The sequence below is a fragment of the Boleophthalmus pectinirostris genome, unplaced genomic scaffold, assembly GCF_026225935.1.
Source record: "Boleophthalmus pectinirostris isolate CB_2022bp ecotype Guang Dong unplaced genomic scaffold, ASM2622593v1 HiC_scaffold_2, whole genome shotgun sequence".
Lineage (NCBI taxonomy): Eukaryota > Metazoa > Chordata > Actinopteri > Gobiiformes > Gobiidae > Boleophthalmus > Boleophthalmus pectinirostris.
The window spans coordinates 28,223,723-28,247,003 of record NW_026571152.1 but is presented as its reverse complement, the minus strand read 5'-3'; the positions used below and the strand labels follow the sequence as shown (position 1 = coordinate 28,247,003).

The following is a 23,281-nucleotide window of genomic DNA, read 5'->3' as shown; positions in this document are numbered from 1 at the left end:
CCCTATATAGTTTAATGTATGTCATTTTATTAAGAAAGATAAATCATGTAAATTGGAAGGCATAACGACGAGCGCCCAGGTTTCAGGTTGGGAGATTTGGGATTGTAAAGGTGACATATGGGCTTGTCTGTTCATACTCTGAGGATTTTGATAGTGTCTGAATTGGAGGGAAGGGTCCAAGGCCAGCCGAAGAGAGGGCCAGATAATCAAGCCCCAGTTGATTTGGGACTCGGTATCAGAGCAGAGGAGAATAGAAAGTCTTTAATAGAAAAGCACCACTCCAGTCATGTAGCAGTCACCAGGGGAACCATTGTGTCACCTCAGAAACCCTGCACTCCTCACACATCGAGACAGACGCACATTCAAGACTTTCTAACAACATTTTCAGAAATTAGGAATACATTTTCATCTACACAGCAGTATTTCATGCAAGGAGTGAGCTAGAATGACTGCAGTTGCAAGAAAACGAGATGGATGTTGATGCCATTTAGCTCTGAAATGAAGCACAGAAGCCCGCGAGGGAGCAAAATAATTTACCCCCCAAACGTATTCAAATAACGCCCCATTCACACATATTCAGATCAAATCACTATTGAAAATAAAGCCCATTTAGAATGCTATTTTTTGGATCTCGGTGGTGTAATGCATATCGCTCCCTATGGTAATTCAGAAGAAGATAGCTCAGTTAAGAAGGCTCAGGAAAATCAATGATCCCTTACTGGTGATAGAAGAGCAGATGCATATAAATGAGTGGAGAGGCTCACTGTGGGAGGGGAGATACTTTGGCTTCGGAGACCATGCAATATTTACCAGCAACCTATATATGCAGGAGATAGAGAAATTAAGCGCAGATAAGTACAGAGCCATTGGTTTAATATGTTTGGAACTTTGTATTAACGTTTAACTGAGATATTTTCTTGTTTGCATGTTTTTATCATTATCTGTCAAAATGTGAGCTATTTGGACATTGTGAGAATGAATGCCCTTGTCTTGCAGGCATAAAAGAAACAAAATAACTACTTTTTAGATTTTCCACTTTCTAGTCTTTATAGTTGTTTTGGTATCTACGATGTTACCCTTGGTCAATGTCACACTTATGTAAGTATGTATCAACAATATGCTAATGAAAACAGTATTCTATACAAAATCTATGTAATAGCAATTTCTTAATATTGCTTTTTAGGAACTGATCTCTTTAAAAGTCCTATATTATGCAAATTTGATTATAGTGAACTTTAAGCCATGTTATAATGGTATTACCTCCTCAAAAACATATCTGGAGTTGTATTTTGTTTGATTCACACATATTCAGTTGAGTTTGGCCATTCCTGGGCTGAAATTATCCAAATCATTCTCGTGAAGGTTGATGGAATTTACAAACACAGTGGAGCACTTCCTGTATTATCACATGATGTCACAAAGTGGAACAGAGTGGTTTGTGTATTATACATATATGAATGGAACAAAACACAACTCCGGGTACGTTTTGAATGAGGAAATAACATTATAGTATAGATCAGAAAATAGTGTAACATGGGCCCTTTAAACTTGAAAGACTACACACGAGGACTTCACTTTTTATTTGTACAGAATACTCAAGCACAACTGTTAAACCAGCCGGTTTCACTGATCATTCATCAGTGTTGTTTAATTCTTAAATGTAACAGCCACATGTATAGGATAATTGCAAATACATACACCACTGCAGTCCAAGTCTAAATGAAGTAGTAGTAGTAGTAGTAGTAGTAGTAGTAGTAGTAGTAGTAGTAGTAGTAGTAGTAGTAGTATTAAGTCTGTGCAAAAAAGTATAGGATAAATTGCAAATACATACACCACTGCAGTCCAAGTCTAAATGAAAGTAGTAGTAGTAGTAGTAGTAGTAGTATTAAGTCTATGCAAAAAAAGTATATAATAAATTGCAAATACATACACCACTGCAGTCCAAGTCTAAATGAAGTAGTAGTAGTAGTAGTAGTAGTAGTAATAGTAGCAGTAGTAGTAGTAGTAGTAGTAGTAAGTCTGTGCAAAAAAGTATAGGATAAATTGCAAATACGTATGTATCCAAAGTAAACAGGTGATCTCATTACTGCCCCATATGGCCACTGGTGGTGAAATGAAGAAATAAAGCATCTAATTTATCCCCAACACAACAATGGCCTACGGTTAATTGTGAGGTGTACTCTCTAGATACCTTGCACTTTAATTTGCAGGGCTTTCTGTGTGTGACAAGCTGATAATGAGGCATTGTGGGATGGAGGGTCACCTGGAGGGCTGTTGGACATAGTGTTCTCTGGGGAACAAAGACGAGTGTAGGAGAAACTGGTATAGACACACTGAGACACAAAACCACCATCATGCTACAAATTACCTGCCAGTTTTGTGTAATCTCTTACTTGAATCATTACTGTTGGGGAATTAGGCTCTTTGGTGGTTTCTCTTCGCCGTCGGACTAAAACAGCTGTCTGTCACTTCTGCTTTGTCCACAAGTCCTCATAATCATTGTAGCTGGGGCAATTAGGTATAGATTCTCCCTGTCCTTTTCTATTCTCTCATAAAGATAGAGTTTGTATTCAGTTAGATGCAAAATTAGCATGGCTTTGTGATGAAGAAAATCCAGATGGAGCTGAGAAGCATAACAAAAAATTTAAAGGGTCTATATTACAATGTTTTTTGATTAATGCAATAAAGCTTTTTCCTCATTATAACATACCTGGAGTTGTGTTTTCTTTCATTCAAACACAAACCCTAGCCAGGCTGGTGCCACCTAGTGCCTCCCCTCAATTTTATTTCTCTCCAGCAACTAGGTCAGGAATTGGAATACACTAGACAGTTTGTAAGAACCCCGGAAGTTCTAGACTGATGAATCAGCGAAGAGCTGTGAAGCCATGACGTCAAACTCAAGCATCTGTCTGGGTCCCTTTTGTGGTACAGCACAACAGTAAACAAAATGGTCGAGATGGATGTAGACGAAGCCATACATCCTGTGTTGGCAACGATTCCCAAGATCGAGGATTTAAATTCGGAACATAGAGAATGTTTGGTGAATTTTATCAAGGGGAAAGACATTATTTCCTTCCTCCCGTTGAGTGAATGAATCCTAATGCTGCAAGGTCAGATGGACACAAAGTGAAACCGACTGATGAATCAGGCTACACAAACCCTGCATGTTTAGTTTTCAATTCTCTCAAATAGAAAAACACTCTGTTCCACCTTGTGATGTCATGTAGTAATACAGGAACAAAAGGTAAAAGGTAGCTGTTAACTTGAAAACTATGAGTTCATGACATCACAGGGTGGAAAAGAGCATTTTGAGCTTTGAAGATGTAGACAGACCATATTAAGTGTTACTCAAACAATGTGTGAAAGAAACAAAACACAACTCCTGTATGTTTCTGAGGAGATGACAACATTCTAAAACCAAACCACCCTCTCCAAAAAAATGCCCAAAGACAATGTTAGGAAGTTAATTTGTTTAAAAAATTCCATCAGATTTGTGATTAATTGGTTATGTTTAAAGGTGCCCTGTGTAACTTTTCAGGTGGAGGGTCCGTCACATGCTTCTCTCCATGGAGATGCTGCCTGGAATGTTTCACAGTATGGCATTACACACGTATCTCTCTACTGAGAAAGCAGGTAATACCCCAGGGCCACATTACATGTCAGATCTGTGGAGAGGTGAGCCCACTCACAGTAAGAATACAAACGTTTACATCAATAAAAACCCACATTATTGAGAAAACACAAGATGGATACGTTTAATGCCATGGAGACAAACAGGAGGCGGCTCCTTCAACAGAAAATTTACACAATGCAGCTTTAAATAACAGCCACTATCAAACTGTCAATAGTAAAAAGTATCAACAAAGATTTAGTTTTTACAGTTGAAGTTTTAGGTTCAAAACATTATTTGAATGAGTTTTCTGAAGTACTCAGTCGTGTTAGAGCATCTCAGAAAACTGTGCTCTTTTGGGGAAGTGGTAAAAGGTGTAGCACAGTGGGAGAGCCTATTACAACAGCATGGGAACATTTTTACAGCTATTTGCATTTAAGTGTGTTACTTTGTATTGCCACCGTGCACCTGGGCCAATTTCACTATTTCACACATTCTACACAAGAGCAGCCGCCACATTATCTGAGGAAAACTGTTGACTTTTACAATCCATGTTATTAGGGTTACAAAACAAATGAGATAAAACTGCAAACTTTTATTGTAATGAGTAGTTTCATTAGGATGGGGTTGTTTTGTGTTGTATTTAAAGGTCCTATATTACACAAAATGGATTCTTCATCTTCACGTAAAAAAGCATTTGACGGCCCCTCCACCAGAAAAGTTACACAACACACTTTCAAACAAAGTCCAGGTATGTTTTTGTTAAGGAAACAACATTATAACAGATCAGTAAATAGCATAATATGGGCCCTTTAATCATGCCATGTGCGTTTCTGTGTGTTATAGCGGGAGCAGAGAGCAGAGGAGACCAGCAGACCACATCCATCCCCTTCTGCCTCCACAGCGGGAGCCTGGGCCTTAATTACTCCTGATATAAAAACAAATTAGTCTGAACACAAACAGAAACGCCTATGAGTAATATCTCCATTTACACCACATCATGTCCAATTACACCGAATATATCACCTACATTCTACATTCATCTTATCTGCAGGCACTGGCACAGAATAGATAAACATAAATCCAAACATGGAGAGCCGTGGAGAGGCGCCCATTTCATCCCATGCATTTCATTCTGACATATTGGATCTCACACTCCATGGGAAACCACACTGGTGTCAATGCTCCAAATATAATACCACTCACCATCCAAGCTACTCTGCACAGACCACTGCAGCAACTTTTTTTTTTTTTTTTAAATCAAATATGCAGGTAATATAGCGGGGGATAGCCAACGATGTCAAAATTCTACAAAGAATATGTACAATGTGTAAAGAAAGAATATACAAAAGAAAAATATTTAAACCACTACAACAACTCAGAAACAAGATTGGTACAAAATATAAGCAAAACAAATATATATGTAATACATTTCAGTAGTTATGAGCTAAATTCAAATGTTGTTTGAATGCACATTTCCACAGTGACAGTGATCATAACAAGAGGTTTGGCAAATATGTAACAAACAGTCTGATTGTGAAGTGCAACTGAATCCACTCCAGTTAACTTAACGTAAATTTTATTGGGGTTGAACGGAAATCCTCCTTGAGCTATATAGTGCTCCTTACACTATACTTCACAGAATACATTAAAACATAACTTTAGGAAAGTTTACAAAGATAAATCTTTAAGCTACCACTAAAACAGCCTTTGCTTTCTGCATCTGATCTACCCTTGAAACAATATTGTACATTACATAAAAACAGCCACAACTTTTCAGGAGGCCAAGTAGTTTGCACTTTTACCTCACAGCAACAACATACTTTCTGGTAATCACTAAAACAAATAGGTCACATGGATCCATAATGGATGGAGTTTACTCGAGCATCCACTTACAGGTCTACAGAATACGTGATGAATTATTCAAGGAATATTTCATACAGGAAACAAAGCAGACATATAGAAACTGTAGTTTAGTCCACAAACATGCTACACTGGGGGCTCTGCTGTGTTATTGAATACTGACACGTGTGTTATTATCTAGCAATGAACCTGTTCTGAGTCAATACTTAGTAAAATGCATATCTTGTCCACGTATAGAGTCTAATTGATTGAAACGCTCCTGAACAAAGAAGTCAATATTTGCTGTCAAAGGATATGAGAGATGATGGAAAGCATGACTGAGCAGATTGACGAGGATGAATAAAGGAAAAGAGCAAGAGACAGGGCCAGAGGCTGCCTCTCTGTTTGCATTAAAGTACAGTCATACCATGCCCCTCGGCGAGCCTGCTAACATAACACTGTGCAAGCACACTGTACAGGGCTAATCCTACAGGCTATGGCTAAATACTCTAAGTATACTGCACACTGTGTGGGTGTGAGATGGCAATCAATATTCACCTTTAAAACAGCATATGTGATGTTCCTGATACTTGACTCTACATTTAAATGGATCACTTTCCCATCTCTACAATACTGATGATTGACTGCAAGTTTAAAAATTCGTCTTTAAAATTATAGGTAAGTGCAGCCTTGGATCTAATCAAATAAGTCATTATCTCTTGGGCAATTTTCAGTATTTCACCTTGCTTTCTTGTTCTTTGAAAGTGGTTTCTATTCTGGGGTTGTTGTGAAACAAAAGACAGACAACTTTTTTAAACTTTAGTTGGAAACTATTAATTCAACAGCAAATCTTTATTTAGCCCAAGGTAAGGGCTAATAAAAACCTCTGGATTGATTATACATATGTACTCTGAGAAATCTCCAAAGTCAGACTGTAATAACTGGCCATGCTACTGAAAGCTTTCTGTAATAAGTATACAGTGAAAAATCACCATTGCACTTTGGGTGAGAGAAATCTAAAAAGGTTATTAAGATTACATGAACTGATTTATACTGTATTTGTATTGTAAAGCGACTGGAAAAGTGCTATATAAGACTAATGCATTAATATCATTATTATTATTTTATTTTTATTTTTTTTGCAGAAGTGGGTAGAGTAGCCCAAAAATAAGTATGGTGCCGAAAGAGTAACTCAAGTAAATGTAAATGTAACTACCAACCTCTCTCTATTTATTAGGAACAGAAGAAAAATCAAGCAAGTCCATAGAAAATAAAACTGTCTAAATGTGTCTACTTGTCCACATGATTCTTGTGTTCGTACTGAGCAGCCTTCAGATGGTTTATTAAATGAAATGTGAATGATTGATTTATTAATGCGAGCTCACTGAGCCGGAGCTGACATGGCGGATAAGCAGATTATTGTGTACATTATTGTGATCAAGTGTAGCCAATAAAACCGTTATGTACAGAGCCACATCCTTCATCTTATCTCGGCTCAATTAGGTCTGGCATCCATGGCAATGTTAGTGCCAAGGAGCTGTCACAACGTTCCATTTTGCAAATAAAAATCAAACTTCATCTCTTTATTTTATGTTATGTATGGGTTTACTCAAGCGAACTGCAATTCCCCAAGACAGCACTCAAGAATAAACACAAAACTGTTTACAATATAGAGCAATAGTGCAAGGCTATGAAAAATATGCAATAAAAACAACGTAAAATGACATTGAAAAGTTTGGTCTGAATGTTAAACCAAAACTATCTCAACAGTATCTTTCACACCAGCCAGAATACTTCCAATATTGAATTCAGTCTCATCTAGTTAGCAGTCGGACGGGACATATAACTCAGTAATGTAAAGTGCAGGGTGAAAAATGCATGGGTGCTGAGTTGGCAGAAGTCAGAGTTAACTTGTCTGGTCAGAAACTACTGTGATGATTCAGGTGTTTTCACTTCCTGCAGGAGCTGGACTGAGATGTGATTTTCTTGCTATGAGCATGTGGTAATCCGGATTCGCTCCCAAAGGATCCATTTTCAACCCGCTAAACATACACGGGAGTGCTACCAAGTGAATACATATAGACAGTAGGAGAGGTCATCTGACAAAAACAATTTAGAGGCTTCCTTATAAGATGCTGTACCTATTAAAAAAAAACAAAAAAACAGAGCTAGTTCTTTTTTAAGTTCCCAAAGTTATTCCATTTATTACAGTGGTCCCTCATTTATTGCAGGGGTTACGTTCTAAAAATAACCCACAAAAGGTGAAATCTGCGAAGTAGTCAGCTTTATATTTTACAATTATTATGTCTGTTTTAAGGCTGTAAAACCCCTCACTACACACTTTATACACTACATCCCTACATCCCTTTTTTGCATCCTTCTTAAAACTTATTGCTGCTGTCGTCTTAATGTTATTTTCCTCCTTCTTTATGTAATGAACCGATGATTCATTTATTCCATAATGGGGTCCTACAGCGCAGAGTCCTGCACCCGCGAAGTACAGCACCGCACCTGCCCGTTAACCCGAGATTATATCAAACATTTGTGCTGCATATGCCATGGACTGAACCAAGACTAAACCAGGACTAACCTAGGACTGAATCCAGGACTGAAACAGGAGGACTAAACCAGGACTGAACTAGGACTAAACCAGGAGTAAACCAGGACTAAACCAGAAGCGAACCAGGACTCACGATCGGGAGAGGCTCGGAGGTGACCACAGGAGAAAGGTCCGACGGAGAGCTCTACATCTCAAGATAAGCACAGCAATTGCTCAATCGCACAGCACTTCAGAATCACACTGCTAGAGATCGAACATTTATGTAAATTTGGCAGCTGAACACATTCTGTATTGTACAGGAGACATGGGACGGAGGAGATTGATTGACAGTGGTCTAAAATCCCTTAGCCAATCAGGACGCAGGGGGAAGAACATAATACGTGCTCATACGCTGTAAAAAAAAAAAAAAAAAAAAAAAAAGCATGCAAAATTGCACTAAAAAAATTCGCGAAACAGCAAGACCGCGAAACAGCAAGACCGCGAAACAGAGAGACCGCGAGACAGCGAGACCGCGAGACAGCGAGACCGTGAAACAGTGAGATCGCGAGACAGTGAGACCGTGAAACAGTGAGATCGCGAGAAGGTGAACCGCGTGAACGTGAGATCGCGAAAGGTGAACCGCGATATAGCGAGAGACCACTGTATATATTATTTCACACTTACCTTATACACTCCTAATTATTCATCTCAGCGAGTTTAAAAGCACGTTTCACAACTGATACCAGTGCAAAGTTTTGTCATGATGGTAACTTCCCGATTATCAGTAAAATGCATACTAATTAGTCACAGAAAAAAAATCACAGTAGACACCTCAAGAGCTCCTTATACAATATATCTGTTCTGGGGCAAGAGACATTTTTCAAATGCATGGAAGAAATCAGGCACAGCACCTTTAATGCTGAAGTAGAAATATTACAAGACCTTAGTATTTCTGTTTTGTAGAGTAGGATTAGAGGAAACAACATTATTTGGAACAGTTTGAGCCTATTAGGCCTCTGGGTTTGCCTAATGATGACATTCTGTTGCTTACACAGTGCACTGCACAGTGGTGTATTTGCAGTTCAGGGTACAAGTTGAATAGGGAGTTGACAAGAGCTCATTTAGTCTCCCAGGGAAATCTCCACACTTACCCAGTCTGTGTTACAACATTCTGTGACTTGTGTCATCTGTTGCTCTGTTAGTTCTTTCTAAACATTGTTCTGTATGCAAATAAAGTTAATTTAAGTTAAAAACACACATTTTAGCATCATTTTCTTTACTGTGCACATGATCACACAGAGATCACAAACAAGAGGTGTCCCTGCTTTGGCTCTGCAGATGGGTTGGACGGTCATTCCACTGTCACAATTAAGTCGTTTACATTAATAAATACAGATGCTGGTCAGTTTATTCTTCTAATACACACAACAAAACAGAATGTGCACTATCACATTACACTATCTCAACCACACATTCAAGATTCACAGTGCCTCTTTTGCCTTATTGGTGTACTTTAGTGGCCCGTGTAATAAAAGAGAAAACATTGTGTGTGCCACCTGTGGAGCTGACAAAATCTTTGGGAGCAATCTAAATAAATGGACAGTTAGAGGACTGTGTGAGCGAGGCACAGCTGCAGGTGAACAGCAGGAGGGCGCAGGCAGAGGCCACTGATTTCTGTTAATTTCATCATCAGCACCAGCGCTGTGTGCCAGTGTGACAGGCCAAAACAGGACTTCACCGACGGCACAGTGCAGCCAGAAACAACCAATCTACACAGTGTCCTTTCCAGAATTCTTAGTGACACATATTACATACATACATCTCATCATGTTGTTTTAGAATAATCTGGATTTATTTTTACTTGGCATTAATTTAAAAGTCCTATATTATGTTAAATTGACTCTTGTGAGTTTTAAGCCATGTTATAAAGTTGTTACCTGGTGAAAAAACATACCTGGATTTGTGTTTTGTTTCATTCAGATATGTTTGAGTAACCTTGTTTTCATCTCCAAAGACCAAAATGCTTTGTCCCACCTTATGATGTCATGAAGCAGTAGTTTTCAAGTAAACAGCTACCTTTTGTTCTGTAGAGATTTGCAATTCCAGGTCTGAAATCATCAAAATGATTCAAGCATAGGCCCTTGAAACTTTGTTCCTTTCACAGCACAATACTGAACTTACCTCTCTTCTATATAGACAGATATAAATATATGTAGGCTGTGAGAAATCATAGGGAGCTCTACTTTTTCGCCCTCAGCAACAGATCTCATACTTGTCATGGCATGTCCAATGATAAAAGTTAAGTAATTATATATGAAGGAATGCTCTGAAATATAGAAATGACAAACCGAACAAAGACATGTCCAGAAATAGATTACTGTACAGTGATAGTTACTGCTTTGCTCGACCACTGACAGCTCTGTCACATAAATCAGTATCAATACTTCGAATGTGACAGATGTGGCTATGTGAAGATTTACTGAGGAGAGCTCCTGATGGTCTGATGGGGGAGGTGCTGACGAGTTTAAAACAGCTACGCTTCAAAGTCATTGACATCACCATTGATTTAACAGCGTTTTGTGTCTCACTAACTTTGTCATATTTCTGCTTCTTTGAATACTGAAATTTATAGAACTGTCACTTTAACTTGCCAAGAAGACGACAATGCCCATGAGAAAATTGGAGAGGAAATGACAACAGCAAAAAGCTCGTCTAAAGACATGACAGCCATAAAGCTAAAACATGACACCATAGGAAAAGTGACAGACGCAAAATGCAGTCTTTTACCAGCAACATCAAAAGGCATTTTTTTTTTTTTTAACATTGCTGCTACTAAAATACATTTCTTTAATGAGAAGAAAATAATCTTTTGTAATGATGTGATGCGAACTTCACAAAAAACATCTGACCTCTACATTCTACATTCTACAAAAGCAATAGTCTAAATATTCCTCCTACTATTACTACTGCTACTACTCCTACTCCTACTACTGCTACTACTCCTACTACTACTGCTACTACTACTACTACTACTACTTCTATTAAAACTATCAAAAGAACAATTAGGGAATAAAAATCAAACTCCATCTCTAAATAATAGAACAATAATGTAAGCACAACTTTGGCCATGGTAGGTGTGTTGTAATGTATGCAGTACATGTGACTCACCTGTAGGGGAGCCCTCGAGCACCTCTCCTGTGTACCGCGTCTCTCTGAAGATGGGTCTGTTGTCGTTCTGGTCGATGACAGTGATCACCAGGATGGTCGGCCCTTCCACCAGGTTCCCCGCAAAGTCTGTGGTCGAAACCTCCAACTGTGAACAAGAAATGAAATAACAAGATCATTTAGACTTACTTAGACTTAGACAAACTTTATTAATCCACGAGGGAAATTATTTGGACACAGTAGCTTACACAAATCCAAATCCAATAGTTTTTGCATCACAAACTAAGCAGGAAAAATAACAAGAGACTGGTGTCAAATAAGGCATAGTGAAAATAAAAGCATATAGTTAAATAGTAATACATACACATATATCTCAGCTATATACAAGAGGTCATAAGGAGAAACAGTGCAAAGATGAAATAATGACTGACAGGAAGGTTAGCTCTTACATGAGAGTGAGTTGTTGTACAGTTGTATGATATGAATGTAGTCCTGTATCTCTCACTGTTTGTGCAGAGCTGTACCTTTTGGAGAATGAGCTCAGTACATTTAAGAAGTTTAACAATATAAGAAGAATTATGCTGATCAATGAATAAGCTCATCTGCAAAAGTGGGTATGTAATTAATATACGTATGTGTTTACAATGCTACCATATTTCAGTTACTGTTTAATTTGTAAGCATTCAAAATACTACTTTACTTTGCTAAAATCAAAGAAATATATTGCAGTACATCCAATTTAGGCTTCAAAAGGCACAGTCTTAGTAAGGTAAACACAAACTGTTTGAATCCTGCCATGTTTTTACACTATAATGAAATGTAAATGTATAAAAGGTGTACATATTTTATAGTATGTATTCTGATCTGTGATGAAAAGTATTTTCCTCATTACTGCTTCTATGATTGGCCTTCTTTGATTTTACTTGTAATTAAACAGTGCTCTTTTCTGATCTATGTTACAGTGTTGTTTCCTCATCACAAACATATCTGAAGTTGTGTTTTGCATATTTAGGCTGTTCCCCTGTTCCACTTTGTGATGTCATGTGGTAATACAGGAAGTGCTCCACTGTGTTTTCAATACACCTTTACAAATCATTTAGATAATGTCAACCCTGGTATTGCCAATCTTTACTAAACAAATGACAAAAGGTTGCTGTTAACTTGAAATATACCCCATCACAAGAGCATTTTGAGCTGTAGAAATGCTTACTCAAACATGTGCGAATAAAAGAAAACACAACTCCAGGTATGTTTTTTGATGAGATAACAACATTATGTCTTAAAGCTCACAAGAGTCAGTTTTGTGCAATAGGTTTAGGACGTTTAAACCACATGCTTCTACACTGACTGACAACTCACAAGACAAGAGTGGCTGTAACAATATTAAGAGCCAGATTAGCTCAACACAGTAAGAAGATTGTAAAGTGAATGAATAGAACAAAGCATGCCGTCAATCAGCCAATCAGATTTATTGTCAAACCCATTATTTGAATCCGGTTAAAAAGAGAGAAAATGACAAAGCAATTGAAAAGTGAGTTTTTACAAGCACACATTAAATTTGGTTCATCAAGTCTGTTAAATTTACTACCTTTCTTTTTTAAAACTGCCAGTAGTAAATTGTTTATTTCACCAAATTTAAAGGTCCAATATTACACAAAATTGACTCTTGTGAGCTTTTAGGCATGTTGTAATGTTTTTACCTCATCAAAAACATACATGGAGTTATGTTTTGTTTCATTCACACGTTTGAGCAATCCTTTATTATTAGTTTGTCTACATCTCCAAAATTCAAAATGCTCAGTTCCTGGGTTGAACTTATCTAAATGATTCTAGTGAAAGTCTATGGATTTTAAAAACATGGAGGAGCATTTCCTGTATGACCACATGACATCATAAAGTGGAACAGAGTGTTTTCAGTTTGAGAGAAGAACTGTGTTAAACATGTTTGAATGAAACAAAACAACTCCAGGTATGTTTATGATAAGAGTGTTTAATGAGTGACATTACAAAAGCTGTGAAATGTCCTTGCAACTTCTATTAGGAAACTGATTCAAAATATAATGTACACCCACGGATTAGTCAAATATGTTTAAAAAATGTTGCTAATATATTGTAAAATAGTCCAGTCGTACCCCCATAGCATGCCTCTTCACCTCATTTGGCACCACGGGCAAATTGGCTGGCCTACATTATGTATTTATGCATTCTCTACCCAATTGTGCTGCATCGCTAGTCATTCCCCAGTTTCACCTTGGGGAGCCTGCAGACTTTCCTCCCTGTACTTACAATATGCAAAATTTCAATTAAGCAAAGCTGCAGCAATTATTCAAGATGGGACAAGTCAGTCATGTTTAGTCAGCCCCCTGCTTGGCCTGCTTTCTTTAAATAGGCTCACTATCTTGTACTCAATTATTGTAATTTACTATGCAAATATGTATCTTGCGATGACAGGGATTTTTCAGAGAATAAAATTTCTCCATTGAGTTTATTCTTCGTTGTTGTATTAGATCGTCCTGGTCTGCTATGATAAGACAAAACAAAAAGATGGCATTTCTTTGCACTGAAAGTATTGTAGAACTGAATATGCCAGTTTGAAAATGGTGTATGCCCTGTGTATGATTCAGCTCTAGCACTCCTCAAAATAGTTTTTGAAGCTTTGTACCTTGTTATAATGTTCCTTTATAAAAGACAACAGGTTTTATATGTCATCCATGCATGTTTGAGTAATACTGTGATCTCTCCTCTGCACTATTCAAACACTCTTCACGGTTAGCTGTGCAATCTGGTCCAAGGCTTGTGGGTCGCATGCTGATTTTCTATAAATGTACAAAACCATGACAATAAATAAATAAATAAATGAAATAAAAATAACTAAATAAAAAAGCTAAAATCAATCATCAATCAATCAAACATGATTTATGGAGCACTTTTCATACAAAAAGTGCAACACAAAGCGCTTAAACTTCACAAACCTGACGCAATGTGTAGTAGTTTAAATAGTGGAATACTTGCTGATTGTGATAGCACTCTGAATGGAGAGTGACTTAGCATAGGGAGCAAGGGGAGGAGGGACTCAGAATGTTTTTGACAAATATATCATTTTCAAAACAATTCAAGTTAACATGGTGATTATAATTATGTTATGTGTTAACAATGAATAGCCCATACCGTTTTTAAGTTGCCATTTTCCATAAGCACATGTAAACTATAGGCAAACTTTGACCGCACAACTTGATTCAGAAATACAATTACAGTATTCTCTTGTGCAGTACACTTCAAACATATTTACAATCTAAGAAAATGATTTAGTCAAAAGCAAAATCTGAGTGGGTTTGAAAAATCTTGCCAGTCAGAAATGTTAATTAGTGTATTAGCTTGTGTTTCTAAACTTTTTTGAGGTATGCTTCTAAAATTCAATTAGCAATTGCTCTTAACGACAAAACATTTTCATTATGGGAGGTCTCCTTTGTTGTCATTTACACTAATTACACTAATTATACTAATTAATGTCCCAGGAAGTTATTTTAGGTTAAGAGCACTGGTAAGAAATGTACTGTGCTGAGAGAAAAAAAAAAAAAAAAAAAAACTGAAACAGAGCGAGCCGTAAACTTTGTAGATGATATCATTTTAGGGATTGACAGAGTTTAGGTGCATGTAATGGGATAACTTAATGTGATTTAAAAGAGATTATGTCTTGTTTACAATGTAATAAAACATCCAGTCTATAGTCTTATCTTGTCTGGTCGATACAATTTGTGAATGACATAATCTGTGTGTCTGTATGAAGTCACTGATCTGGATTGTGATTAGAAAAGAAAATTGACATTGATCTAGATACAGTGTGTACAAAGGCCTCCAGACTTTGAATAGATGCAGTTAGTGAATCACTAAGTAATCCTAAATTGCAAAGTCTTTACCTAAACAAACAACAAGCGATCCTGCCTTATTCTGCATAAAACCTGCAAACCCTCTAGTTTAGATCTGTACTAACATGATCTGAAATGTGGTTCTTGTATTTTGTCAGTTCATAGTTCAGTCTTTTTGTCAATTCTTTAAATGCAAATACATTTTATTAAAACATAAATCACAAATCGGATCACAATTGTAATCACAACTAAATTTTTTTCCATCAATGTTTCCAGTACTAGTCTGTAGATAATGAATATTTCAAAGGAAGAAACTTTTCCTTTTTGCTTTTTGATCAGTTCTGTCTCTCAGCATATAAGATTTCAGGTGCAAATAACACAATTGCCCACTTCGCACTGAAATATTTTTGATATTTCATTTAAAGATTATGATGAAGTGTACAAAAGGATTATCTAATTCAATGTCTGATTTATTAAAGTTTTAACAACATTTTAGGCAATTTTTCAGTCAGATCTCCTTTACTCAAATACTAAATAAGATAGGGGTCACTAAACTTTTTTCTCTGGGGGCCACATTATCGCTCCTGACTGTGATGGGGGGAAGTGTATGATCCTGACAATGCAGATGATATTCTTTGAAAATCGCCACACTTTCTTCACATAACAAAATACAATATGCAAATGTGTTACTATTTGCCAGAAAGTCATTTTAAAAAACAGGCCACGATAACTTTTGAGGATTGTCTTATAGGGCCAGTTCAAGTGTTTGGGGGCAAAGTGGCTGGGGGGCTGGTCAAAGGAGTGTGGAAGGCTGGAGTTGGCCCGCAGGCCTTAGTTTGATGACCCCTGAAATAAGATATCCCAAATCCTGCCAGGCATATTTCTGTATCTAATATGACAACAAAAAGAAGCAAGAAATTGAAACCTGTTTTTTTCATGTTTCTGTTTTGAATGTCCAAAAAATTTAAAATTTTTGCCATTTTTACACATGATGATTTTTATATGAAAACATTACATGATGAAAATCGTACAGTTACTTATATTTCTTACATTTATATGTGTAAACACAAGACGTTTCATGCTGATATCTCTAATTTTAAGATTTTCTTCCTATTCACCTGCTGTGTCTTGCCTTAAACATGAGCTATCTATTCTCATTAATATAGCTGTCTCTTTGGTCCAGTGAAAGTCTACAAAATTATCTATTGTATCTTGTCCCAGACATCTAAATGGACTCAGTATGCTAACCAGAGATCAGGAGGTCGGAGCATATCTGAACACCTCACTTCCTTCATTAGTTATAGGATAAAGTCACATTCACCAGACGCCCAGAGCAGGTCCTTGTGTAATCTATAGCATCACATTACCAGCCTGTTCTCCTCTTATCAGTGACGCATGACATCATCCTCTCTCCCTCTCACACGGGTCAGTCCACTCTTCCGGTGTCTCTCTCACTTCTCCGGTCTTTTCCCTCTCGTATCTGTGGACCGTTGCCATGGAGCCCAGAGCGTACACTGTAATGGCACTGATGGCACGCATGCATCTGAACTGAGTGTTTTAGGTGTTAGCGACTTAATGGAGTCATACATCATCTCGTCTATCTTCTGGCTGTAGCGTTGCCCTGGGAATACACCACGAGGGACTGATTGTGAGAAGCACCATTTATCTTGAGTTTCCATCATGCAGATCTGCTGACTCTCTGCTAATGATACGTGCTTCAGATCACTCCGCTTATGTCTGGACTCTGATTTCCAGGAATAAAAAAAAAACAAAAAAAAAACATCTGACATTATTAATCTGCAGTTCTTTTTAGCTACACTTTTCTATTCCGTGAGTAGAATAGGATTACAGGAAATCGATGATTGAGTGTAAAAAAGTCTATCCTTCGGCAGTAAAAAATATATAGTACAGACTGGTTTTCTGTGGTAGATCTAAAACTACAAGCCAAGTCAGGCAAGACTACAGGTGTATTAAAACAAAGTACAGGCTCACCTTAAAGAAGGAGGGTTTACATTTCTATAGGGTATTAAAATATAACATACTTAGATCACCATGTTACATTTTATTGCTTTGAAAATGCTATGTTCGCTCTAGACATATCAAAATGTGTAATGAGTCCCAGTTTTGTTTTTGGCTTTTTGAGTCCTCGCTCTTATTGTTCCCAGTGCTAATTCCCGTTCTCCTCCTTCAGAGCGCTATCACAACACAATCATCGTACAGTTCACTAATGAAACTACTGCACATCATACCAGGTTTGTGAAGTTGTAGTGTATTTTTTGTGAGGGTTTCGGGAGGTGTAACAACTTTACTCAAAAATGCACTGATGTCCACTTCAGATATCCTACACGGGGTCCATTTTTGGAGACCCACATCCACCCATATCCATGCAGTACAGCACCACACTCGCCTGTTAACCCGTGATTTTATCAAAGTTAAACCCACTCCTGCCCAGAAACCGTTAACATTCCACCCGTTACCCGCCCATGACCATTGATAAATCACACAAAAATTAAAAGCATTCTAACTGAAACATCCATCACAATACGAATTGAAAAGTTACGACTTCAATAATTACAATCACGAAATGAGATGAAACGGTTACGCTTTCTTCATTACGAATACAAATTCACAGATGCGACTCAACTATCATCACTTCACAGGCATTATTTAGTGAGCAGAAGAAACATTGGACTTTTGCGCCACACACGCCACAGACTAAACCAGAACTAAACCAGAACTAACCCAGGACTAACCTAGGACTGATTCCAGGATTGAACTAGGACTAAAACAGGACTACAGCAGGACTAAACCAGAAATGAACCAGTACTCACTGTAAGACGGGCTCGGCGTTGCGTCTGCATAGAGTGTCAGGTGACCGCACGCGAAAGGACCAGCGCAGAGCTCCACGCCCCATGAAGGTAAGTGCAGCCATCGCCCAATCGAGCTTTGTGGACACCCTGCTCTGTGAGTTCAGGGTTCTCTCTCTCTTAAGTCCAAGATTAGTCCTGGTGTAGTCCTGGTTTAGTCCTGATTTAGACCTGACCCGCCTGTGTGTTATCACTACACCCCCAGTAAAATTCCAGAACGTTAAAACCCACCCATTTCAGCAACTATTTGCCTGTACCCGACCCGGTGCAGGACTCTGCTTTAGGGATGTTATAATATGATAGAAAGCTCCAAAATGTTGATTTAGAAAGCTGTGCCTCTTTAACCTTAACCTTACTTTACCAATGAACCAATGAAGAGTAAAACCACAGCACTTTACTATTTAGCACTTTTTATCTCAATGAAGTCATTTGAGTGAATGGTTCCCGTCTCTGTGCAGTGAGGATGACATGTGTTTGATTGGGAGCTCCCTGCCGTCTGCCAAACAGGTTATGGCTGTGTTGTTGGTGTGATCTTCCATTTAAATGATCTGATGCACAGCGCCTCACAGCTAATGTCCTCATTACAGCTCAGACCTGCTGCGTGGAAAGTCAAACTGTGCATGTGCAAATGTGTGCAAGCCTCAAACAATCTTACATACAGTACACAATGAAATAGCGACGGGCTCATTATTGAAATAAGATATATTATGCTTTTGAGTTCTATACAGTCAATGATACCTGTGGATCACATGGATATATTTTATATTTTGAACATTTTAGGATGTAAAAAAATCATATAAAACTGCTTAAAAGAAACTATCTGTCAGACTTTCTCTTGAAATCTGCAATGCTGATTTCCCCGTCCATTTATAAGATACTGATAATGACTGCACACGGTCTATAGCCATCTGATGACATGCACATTAGGCATTCATTATGTATATGCACAGAGTGAAAAAAGGTGAAATTAATATTGCTCTGTCTGTTAGGTGGACCCTTATAATGTGTCTCTTTTCACAGATTTCATTCTTAAGGCTCATTAGAGGTTGATGGATGAGTGAGAACACAAGACTGTACTTTTTAGTACTTTGCTAAACTGGTTTAAAGAGAAGATGTATAGGTGCTAACGTAGATTGTGCTAGAAGAGAATGTAAGATGAGATACTGTGAATACTGTAGGGCTGCACACTGGAGCATGTAGACAGAACATAGGTGTAGACTGGAGCATGTATGAGCTCTGCCTCACAGTGTGGAAACTGAACCAACATCAGTTCTAGTTCCTCTGGGAGCTGGCTGTGCAGCACACTCCGTAAACACAGGGAAGAAAGTGAACCCAATATTAAAATCCTTGTAGATGAGCTGTATCTAATTAGCCTATTGACACATTTTTGCAATGTGCAAAAAGGGATTTCTAAAACTGGCAAATCTGTGATACAAACATTGCGCTTAAGCCTGTGGTGGCTTATTACAGACAATTAAGTAGTGGTTCATCATTTGCCTGTTAGCAAAATGAGAATCTTTGCTTCATATCAGCACAAGACTTAAAATTAGCATCTACGTGGGCCCAAAGGCCACTGACTTCTCTCTAAGATTGTGTTTAATTCAGTAAAGGATTGCACTGTGCCTGCCTTTAGGCAGACTTCCACAATTAGAATACTGATGCTGGGTTTGCTTGTAGGAAATATATAAAATTGTACAAGGGATATGATATTTTAAGATATGGCATACACTAGATCAATGAGGAGCTTGTTAAATGGTCCAAATGCATCTTGGTATGGCATTTGGGAGGACGTTTTTCCTAGACCTTTTTTGAGATAATTCTGGTCTTTCCAGTTGGACTCAGAAGGTCAGGCACATACACACACACACACACACACATGCACATGCACACGTGCACATGTATACACATACACATAGCTTATGACATGTCTCCGCAGTTCATGAAAATTGATGAAACCTTAATCAAAATCCTGGATTAATCTTCAAGAAACAGCTTCTGGGGAATTGGGATTGTAGAAAAATCCATTGTATCTCCATGGATTGATTGCATTATAGAATATAGGGAAAGGTGTGTGGTGGAGTGTCAGTCGATTTGGTCATGGGTTCATTGTGGCAGCCTGATCATAGCTTTAATCAGGGACAAGAAAGAGGAAGTGAAGAAGCATGCGTTGAAAAATCTAATGCAGATATGGAGCCTCTCTGTTTCCTCCCTTTGCCTCATTTCACAGTCACTCAGCATTCATCTCTTCCTGAGCCATTCATGTAGTCCTCCCTTTGGCGGGGCGCAGGATTCAAAGGCAGCGCGGTGCTTTTTTAAGATCCCAGAGCGACCGCTGGAACACTCATGTGGCTCGCCTGTTATCAGCTCATGCTGTGCTCCTCCTGCACTCGCCTCATCCTGAGAAACTCACGCCATTTGTGGAAAGTCCATGAAAAGAGTGAGTATGATGAACTGTATTGTAGAGACTGTCAAAATGCAATACCGTGTAATTTAGGAGCAAGTTGATAAAATGACAAAAGGGAATCAGTTTATTCATCCAATGGGAATATAATGCAACACCTAATGATTGGATTTCTGACACTTTTAATTTGACTTTTTCACAAGAGGTATTATTAGCTTGAAATTACAGTCTTATTACTAAGGTACAATGTGGAGATGGCATGAGTCCATTGAAATAGTCAATTAAAATATATATTTCAGAACCTTCTTCATGGAGACAGATATACTTTATGCCATATTGTGTAATATTATCAAAAAATAACAGGTTTACGGAGATGCAAACCAGTTTTTTGTTTTGTTTTTTTTATTTCACAGCAATTAAAAAAAAAAAAAAAAGAGTCATGCTTTTATACTGTGGCTTTAATAATTTATTAGTATTATAAATTGGAATTTGCATCTTTCAAACCCAAAGCACTTTACATCACATTATTCATCCACTTCAGACTCAGTAGAGAGATATTTCTAGCCACAGCTGCCCTGAAAAAAAAAAAAAAAAGACTAACAGAAGCACATATCCTCTCCAAAACAGCCATAAGATGCTATATATCCGTATGCATCTAAAAGCCAAGCAATCTTGTATATGTTCTTTGTAAGAGCTTCCCATTGAGCAGTAAGCGGGCTGCTATGCCATTTTCAAATTGCTCAAAAGCAGAGTGACTTTCATGTCCCACCCACCGAGCGTGCAGTGGCGTTCAAAAGCTCTTCTGTCTGCTCCCCAAATTTCCACAAGCCTCCTTCCACAGAGCGTCAAGGTGTGAGAACAGTGGGGTATGAGTTTTGCTTTCCTTTCCAGCTCTCTCCAGTCTCTACAATGAAAAACACCTCCACACTGTAGACAAAGAGATGCTAAACTGACTTGTGAGCATCTGTTGCATCTCGCTTCAAATAACTCTATGTTTTTCTATACTGAATTTATGCCCCACACGACGGCTTGGAGGGCGGTTGTCAATGGATACAAACATGGCAGATGAGGCTTTTTCAACGTCATGTGGCCAGGGTGATTAGGTGATAAAGGTCCTATATTACACTAAATTGACTCGTGTGAGCTTTAAGCTATGTTACAGTGTTGTTATCTCCTCAAAAACATACCTGGACTTGTGTTTTGTCTCATTTACACATACTTGATTAACTATTTATTATTAGTCTGTGTACATCTCTAAATCTCAAAATGCTTTGTTCACCCTTTTAATGTCAAGTAACAGCAGATTTCAAGGTACTTTTTATCTTTAGTTCAATAGAAACTGCTCATTCCAGATCTGAAATTATCAAAATGATTCTAGTGAAGGTGTATGGAGTTTAGCACAGAGTAGAGAACTTCTTGTAATATCACATGACATCACAAGGTGGAATGGGATTTTCTGTTTGAGAGAAAAACACAGTCTAAATATGCAGAACTTGTGAATGAAACAAAACACAACTCCAGGTATGTTTGTGATAAGGAAACAACATTACAATATATATCAGAGAATAGTATAATATGGGCCCTTTAATGAGCAGAGGTGGGCGGTATTCTGGTAAACCTTTTAATAACCTTTTACTTAGTAGTTTATAGTCATTTCTAGAGCCATGCATGGGGAATATATTTTACAGTGTAACAGTTCTCTTACTTGAGTAAAGGTTTTGCTTACTCTTTTCACTGTGTGTGACAAAAGCTAATGTTGACAATATTAAAGGTGTACTGTGTAACTTTTCTGGAGGAGGTCCACAGCTTGTTTGTTTGGTTGATAGTCTACCCACCTCTGTTTAGGAGCACATTTTTAGTTTTTTAGTTAGAAAAAGAACATATAATGGTCAGTCCAGAGAGCACCTAGTGCCACTAATGAATGACCCATAAAACTAGAACTACTCGTCCATAGAATTGTAAGAGATTTATAATGCATGAGCAGATCTCACTAAAACTGAACAATACTAAGTTTTTCTCTCAAACAGAAAAGACCGTGTGATGCCATGTGGTAATATAGGAAGTACTCCACTGTGCTTTTAAACTTCATACATCTTCACTTGAATCATTTGGATACTTTCAGCCCAGGAATTTGCCAATCTCTTCTGAACTAAAGGTAAAAAAGGTATCTTAACTTGACAACTACTGCTTCGTGGCATCACAATGTGGAACAGAGCATTTTGAGCTTGCTATATTGACAGACTAATAATAAAAGATTACCCAAATCTTTTGATGAGGTCACAACATTCTGGTGGAGAGTCCATCAAATGCTTTTCTTCCTTTGTCTGGAATGCTTCACAATATGGCATTAAACCTTTCTATCTTCATATAGACCAAACCAGATCAAGTTATGGGTCAGATCTGTGGAGAGGCAACCCCACTTACAGTCAGATTACTTGTTTTTCAAGGTATTTTTGAGCTACAGAAACCACTAGAATGGAATAAATGTAAAGCAGAGCGGTTTAATGTCATACTGTGGAACATTCCAGGCAGAGCAATGACATGTCCATAGAAACAAGCAGGTGATGGCCCCTCCACCCCGCAAGAGTCCATTCTGTGTAATATAGGACCTTTTTCAATCCTCTTCAGTCTGCCTGTACTGTATGAGGCAAACAGACTGCACTGAGCATCGCTGTCTGCGTTTGGCGTCATGTGACCGCCGGATGTGAAATGTTCCTCATTACATCAAAAGAAGGGGCTGAGAGAATGTCACTAAAGATATAAATGGATGTTCCTCTGAGGCCGACAGAGATGGTGCGGTAGATGGGAGGTCAGCACAGAGAGCACGGTTTAAAGTATAGCTTCCAAAGAAAATCTTTTATTCAGCTGGCCATGCGCTACGATAAAAAATAAGCCTACTTCAGAAAGCCACGAAGAGACACAAAGGCTCTCCCTGGTGTATCATTGTACAAAATAGAAGCTCCTCTCTTAAGCTATAATTCAATGTCCCCC

The 23,281-nt window shown here is 38.0% G+C and overlaps 1 protein-coding gene across 1 annotated transcript in view; it reads right to left on the bottom strand.

The window, feature by feature from the left end:
* cdh13 (cadherin 13, H-cadherin (heart)) overlaps positions 1-23,281 on the bottom strand; it is a 326,125-nt gene that overhangs the window by 215,464 nt on the left and 87,380 nt on the right. Inside the window, exon 6 of the mRNA XM_055155478.1 lies at positions 11,160-11,304. Within this exon, the coding sequence (XP_055011453.1) occupies positions 11,160-11,304 (145 nt within the window). The remainder of the gene's footprint in view (positions 1-11,159; positions 11,305-23,281) is intronic.